Source organism: Monopterus albus, unplaced genomic scaffold (assembly GCF_001952655.1).
Source record: "Monopterus albus unplaced genomic scaffold, M_albus_1.0 scaffold127.1, whole genome shotgun sequence".
NCBI lineage: Eukaryota > Metazoa > Chordata > Actinopteri > Synbranchiformes > Synbranchidae > Monopterus > Monopterus albus.
In genome coordinates this window covers 2,103,724-2,109,277 of record NW_018128007.1, presented here as the reverse complement: position 1 = coordinate 2,109,277, position 5,554 = coordinate 2,103,724, and the positions used below count along the sequence as shown (strand labels likewise).

Below are 5,554 nucleotides of genomic sequence, written 5' to 3'. Positions count from 1 at the left end.
AAGTAAAAATGTCCATTTATTCCCCTTTAAGGTCATTTGTGCTTCCTTTTTGCTCCACTGTTATTTTGTGAAGCTGATAACTGGTTATTTTTCAGACTAAGACTCTTCATAGACAACATGCAGTCATTATGTAAAAAGTGATGCAATGTAACTCCTCCTGTTTCAGATGCCTCCTGGGCACCTTCCTAGACAGGTGTTCCGGGCATGTCCCACCGGGAGGAGGCCCGGGGGAAGACCAGGACACGCTGGAGGGACTATGTCTTTTGGCTGGCCTGGGAACGCCTCAGCATTCCCCCGGAGGAGCTGGAGGAAGTGTCTGGAGAGGGGGAAGTCTGGGCATCTTTGCTTAGACTGCTGCCCCCGCAACCCGGTCCCAGATAAGCGGAGGAAAATGGATGGGCGGATGGATGGATGGATGGATGGAGTTTTATCATTATCTGCACATAATTTATGTTTTACAATAATGTTCTTATCACTCTTTGTCCTAATAAAATTAATTTCCAGCCACTGAACGTAGGCACTTTCATCTCCAAATATTAAATGTTGGATTTTAAATCAGTCTTGCCATGGTAATCACAAAAGTAATGTTGTAACGAGTTGTTTTTGGAAAGACATTAACTTTAGTATTATTACTGAAATTTTAATTGTAACTTTTTATTCTACTCGTTACTGGGGAAAGTAATATTATTACAGTACGGAACAACACAGCAAATCACAGATGAGCTTTTATTGCATTTTGGAAAATGTCCAAACTTTTCTGGAAATGGTGTTTGTATTATAGTGAAAGATATTACCCAGTTCTTTTAACCAGGAACTCAGAGAGACAAAGCGGACCACTTGGATATATAAAAAATAACCATCCATCCATCCATCCATCTTCACAGCTGGCCATAACAATAGTCAAAACATGAAGAAACTCAATGTGTGTGACTGTTGATTTCGTGGTGTGTATCTAAAAACATACAGGACATTCAGGGACATGTCCGAACAGTAAGCCTCGGAAGATATTATGATTAAGATTACGGCTGAACATATCATGCTACTAACAATAACCTCCTGCCTGCAGACTCTTCAATCTAGTTGACCTTGGCCTAGATGCAGCCTGCAGAACTCATGACAGTGAACTAAGCATTTAACAGCCTGAGCATAGACAGCCTGTCTCCACTAAACTAATACAACAAATATCTAATCAATATCTATCTGACTATGAAATTACCTAACAATAGAAAGTATTACAGAGAAAAACCAAGCAAGCACTTGTCAACAGTGGAGAGGAAACGCTCAAAGGCTTTAATAAATAGAATCAAAATAAAACAAATCACACAAAGAAAATGAAATTATGCATTTCCTACTCATTTATGTCTTTACTGTGATACAATTAAATAAAAAATATATGTTAAATGAAACGTTTTCCACTTTGGGTTTTCAGTAACTGAACAACTATCTCATTGTCATTCCAGCTAACACTGAAAAGCTTGTGCAGCAAAATCCCTCTGTTATAATTCTGACAAACACAAATATCACTAAATGTACTGTCAAAACAAGATTCCCTCCACTGTTTAAATGAGAATTATTGCCTAGCTACCATCAGCTCATGTCAGCCAAATGTACTCTACCCACTGAGCCTTGTGGTAGTGGGAACGGGGCAGGACCCAACAAAGATGTCTGGAGACCGGAGAGTAGCTTCGAAGAATTCTTTATTTCATGCAGCATGGAGAGAAGTTGTACACGGCTTTGCAATTGCGCAGAGTTCTCTGAGTGACTGGTAAAGGGGCAGTCCCTTTATACCAAAGTGATACAATACACATCTATAAAACTCATACCGTTGTCTCACATCTAACAACTCGCATACCTTCTCCGGCTGCCTTTGATGTCTGCATCTCCCTGCGACCAGACAGCCAATTCACATTTTAACAAAGACAAGTTGGCTTGTTTTGCACTCACACCTAGACCCATTTAACATATTACAAGTTCTGCTTTATCTTGGGATGTCCTGCAGAGACCGGGGCTCACATCCTGAGATGACCACCTGGCCAGTTTAACATACAATTTAACATCACACACACACACACACACACAGACACCCGGTGCAGATCACATTCCAGCAAGGAGGTGTGAGCTCCAGCTCACCAAATGACCAGACATCCACAGCCTGTTGAGTATAAGAGTGAAGAATCATGTGCTTTGGTCTTTTTGACCTTGCCTGTTATAGGTTTAGAGGAGACACAGATCCACATAAGCTCCTGGAGGACCAAGTTGTTGCAGATCTAGCCAAGAAGCACAAACGCAGCCCTGCACAGGTCAGTGTGTGTCTGTACTGCAAAAGTGCTGTGTGTATTTGCTGGTCAGTAACAGTGGTATTCTCCCAGGTATTGCTGAGGTACCATGTGCAGCAGGGTATTGCAGTCATCCCTAAGAGTGACAAGCCTCATCACATTCTTGAAAACACAAAGGTAAAAAAAAATGTTCTTGGTCTCTCTGCCCCTTTGCACTATTAATTAGGAAAGTGCATGTACGTAGCTAAATGCTAACACGAGGATGCTAACATGCTCCATTCGCCATCTTAGTTTAATATGTTACCATAGTAATTTTTGCTACTTAAAGCTAAACACTAAGAAACGCTGAGGGTGGAAAGCACTTAGTTTTGCTTGTATTTGGTCACAAACTAAAGTATTAAATAAATTCAACCTGATGATGGCACTGATGCCTGTAATGATTTCAGTCCATCCTCTGGTGAACACGAATGCCTGTATCAACTTTAATGGTTAATCCTTTCAGTAGTTGAGAACTCCCACAAAAACACAAATGGCAGTTTGTTCTCAGCTATTGAAATGGAGCCTGCATGCTAGTCCAGGCTGGAAATTCCGGTGCACCACTATACTCTGGTTGGTGTTTGCTTATGGGGAGTGATGAGGTCAGAGCCTAAACACAACACTGAACACATTCTCCACCCATATTATAACCCAATCCATGAGTTAACTGGCTGAAATGTAAATATGGATACTTTCCAAAACCAGTACAAATGTTTTGACACTAAAATATCTATTTTCTCCTGGCATATAGTAAGAGATATTCTTGTGTTATTCTGTTCTTATGTCAACATTCATCACAAAGTGTTAGCAAGGGATGCCAATGGAGACAAATGGAAATTTTTGGTGTCTGCTTTCTTTTTGGCTAAATCTGTAAAATTGGCAATTAGTCCAAACATGGACTGGTATTTCCATTTAGAAGGGTTGCACAGGAATAACAAAACACATTTGTCTATGACTTTTTCTAACTATGAGCATCTTGTGAAAATCTGTTTCAATGTTGGTGGGGGCTTGTTCAGATATTTGACTTCAGTCTGCCTGAAGAAGACATGAGCGCACTGAGAGGACTGGACCGAGGGTGGAGGGCCTGTGTGCTCGACGAGTAAGTTAATATATAGCAGAGAGTATAACACTTCCCTTTCTGTCAAGTGTGATGTCAAGATTTCTAACATGATTTATTACTCTAAGCCCCGCCCACTTCCGCACTTCATTTCCACCTAGATCAAAGGCTGTCAACCTTTATGGCCCCAAACTACATACTTCAAATAATTTGCACATAGGTGTTAGAATTTCACTTCAAAGCAATTTATTACAGGTTTTATAACTACATTAAATGATTTTTTTCCCCAGGAGGAATAGTACCAACCAGCATCCCCTTACTACATTAGAACTGACCACCAGTATTGGAACATGCTCTCTAAATATTTTATAGATTTAAAATCAAAGTATTACCTCTAAATTAAATAATTAATGTTTGGAAAAGCGTGTTTCTCCCCCACTTAATGGGTTAGTTTGGAGTTTTCTCTCTAGATATTGATTAGTGTAGAAACCAAGTTGGGAAACAATCCTTTATTTACAGGCCATAAAAGTTGACAGCCTTTGATCAAGGTGAAAACTAAGTGTGAAATGTGGGTGGGGCTTAGAGTCATAAATCTTGACTTCACACCTCAGTTTGACAGAAGGGGAACTGTTATACTCTCTCAAAGCCACTGCAGCAACGGTCCTCTGTGAGGTGCAGCTAGTGTATGTTCACAGTGTTTGTTGTTTCTCAGACTCAAGTCTCATCCATACTACCCCTTTGAATGAGGCTGCCAGGAAAGTGGAAAGAAAAGACAACAAACTGCACCTAAAATTGCCATAAACATCAACAAGACTCAGACCAGCTACATGCAGTCTGTCAACAGTATCACACACTATAACGCATCAGTGACGTGTTCACCTCAGAATGATGAAATGCTGTGAAGGTGAATCTGAAGACAGTTTTTACATGTCAGTGTAATGAATATATCAGGGTGTTGATAAGATGAGATACTAATGATTTCTGTTTTTCAGTTATGAATGAAATATGGTATGTTTACATTTACATAATCAATAGATGATATTGTACTTAAAGGATGTTTAATTTTATAGAAATGTGTATGTGTGTGTTCAGGAAGGCATTGCTGGATCGACCATGAAAAAGCATGAAAGAATTTCTTTGTGAGATCTTTTGCTTGGGTGTAACTTTGAGTATATGGAGGTTGTATTTTTATGATACTCTGCAGTCAAAGAAAACTTATTTGAGCAAAACATTGGTACTACAATCGAAATAAAATGTATGCAACCAAAAAGAATTTTGGGTGTCAAATATAAACAGACTGAAACCAGAACCATTTTATTTTTAAAAAATCATTTAACACAGGTTTTTTGTTTGCAGAACCTATGTGTGCCAACAGAGACATAGTATTACGCCAAAGACAGAAGCTTGATTTATGGTTCTGGGTTTAATCAATGTGGAGCCTATGCTGTAGGCTGTGTAAGCGGCCTACGCCGTTGTGAGACTTTTTTCTTTTTGTTAGATTCTAACCTTTTTGTTAGAAATTAACCCAATTCTTTTGTTGGAAGCACGAGAAGTGACGACAGGAGAGGACTGTTTAAAATCAACAGAAAGTTTACTGAAAGTCTGATTACAAGAAAGTCTCACAGCGCTGGATTCAGACAGCCAGAGCTCCAGCAGGAACTTCTGAATCCCGAGTCATGTTTTTACATTACATTTATACTCTTGGGCTAGGTCCGCCCCAAACAAAGGTCCCACAGTTCGTGCTGAAATGCGATCGAAACCAGGTGTGTGTGTGTTGTCATGTGATTTTCCAGGCGACTGTGATTTTCCAGGCAGCAGCTGAACAATGGGTCCTCTGCGCTGCAGACCCCCTATCTGTGTAATCCCATTACAAGACAAAGCAGGACCTCATGAATACAAACACTGTGTGTACACAGAAGTTAAAGTAGTCAGTTTCTACTTCAGTATCACTTGACTCTCATCAGTACAATTGGAAAATATACATGCAAGGAAAATAAATGTATTAAAGTAACCAAGGCTCAGTAGTTCTGGTCAATCATCAGTACAGTTTTACCATGTGTAAGCAAGGAAGGTAAAAGTATGAAAAGTAACTAAAAGACAATGAAGAACTGAAAAGTAACTAAAGATTATAAAGTAACTAGAGCCTATAAGAAAAGTCTAGGTATGTGTGTGTGTGTGTGTGTGT

At 39.6% G+C, this 5,554-nt stretch overlaps 1 protein-coding gene across 2 annotated transcripts in view; it reads left to right on the top strand.

Annotated features, from left to right (window-relative positions):
- LOC109967240 (aldose reductase-related protein 2) overlaps positions 1-5,554 on the top strand; it is a 25,586-nt gene that overhangs the window by 16,722 nt on the left and 3,310 nt on the right. Inside the window, exons 7-10 of one of the 2 annotated variants that reach the window (XM_020612672.1) lie at positions 2,213-2,300; positions 2,370-2,453; positions 3,329-3,411; positions 4,082-4,625. In XM_020612672.1, coding sequence (XP_020468328.1) covers positions 2,213-2,300; positions 2,370-2,453; positions 3,329-3,411; positions 4,082-4,115 — 289 coding nt within the window. In that variant the 3' untranslated portion in view covers positions 4,116-4,625. Of the gene's footprint in view, positions 1-2,212; positions 2,301-2,369; positions 2,454-3,328; positions 3,412-4,081; positions 4,626-5,554 lie in introns of those variants that run through there. The other variant, XM_020612673.1, reaches the window with a different exon arrangement.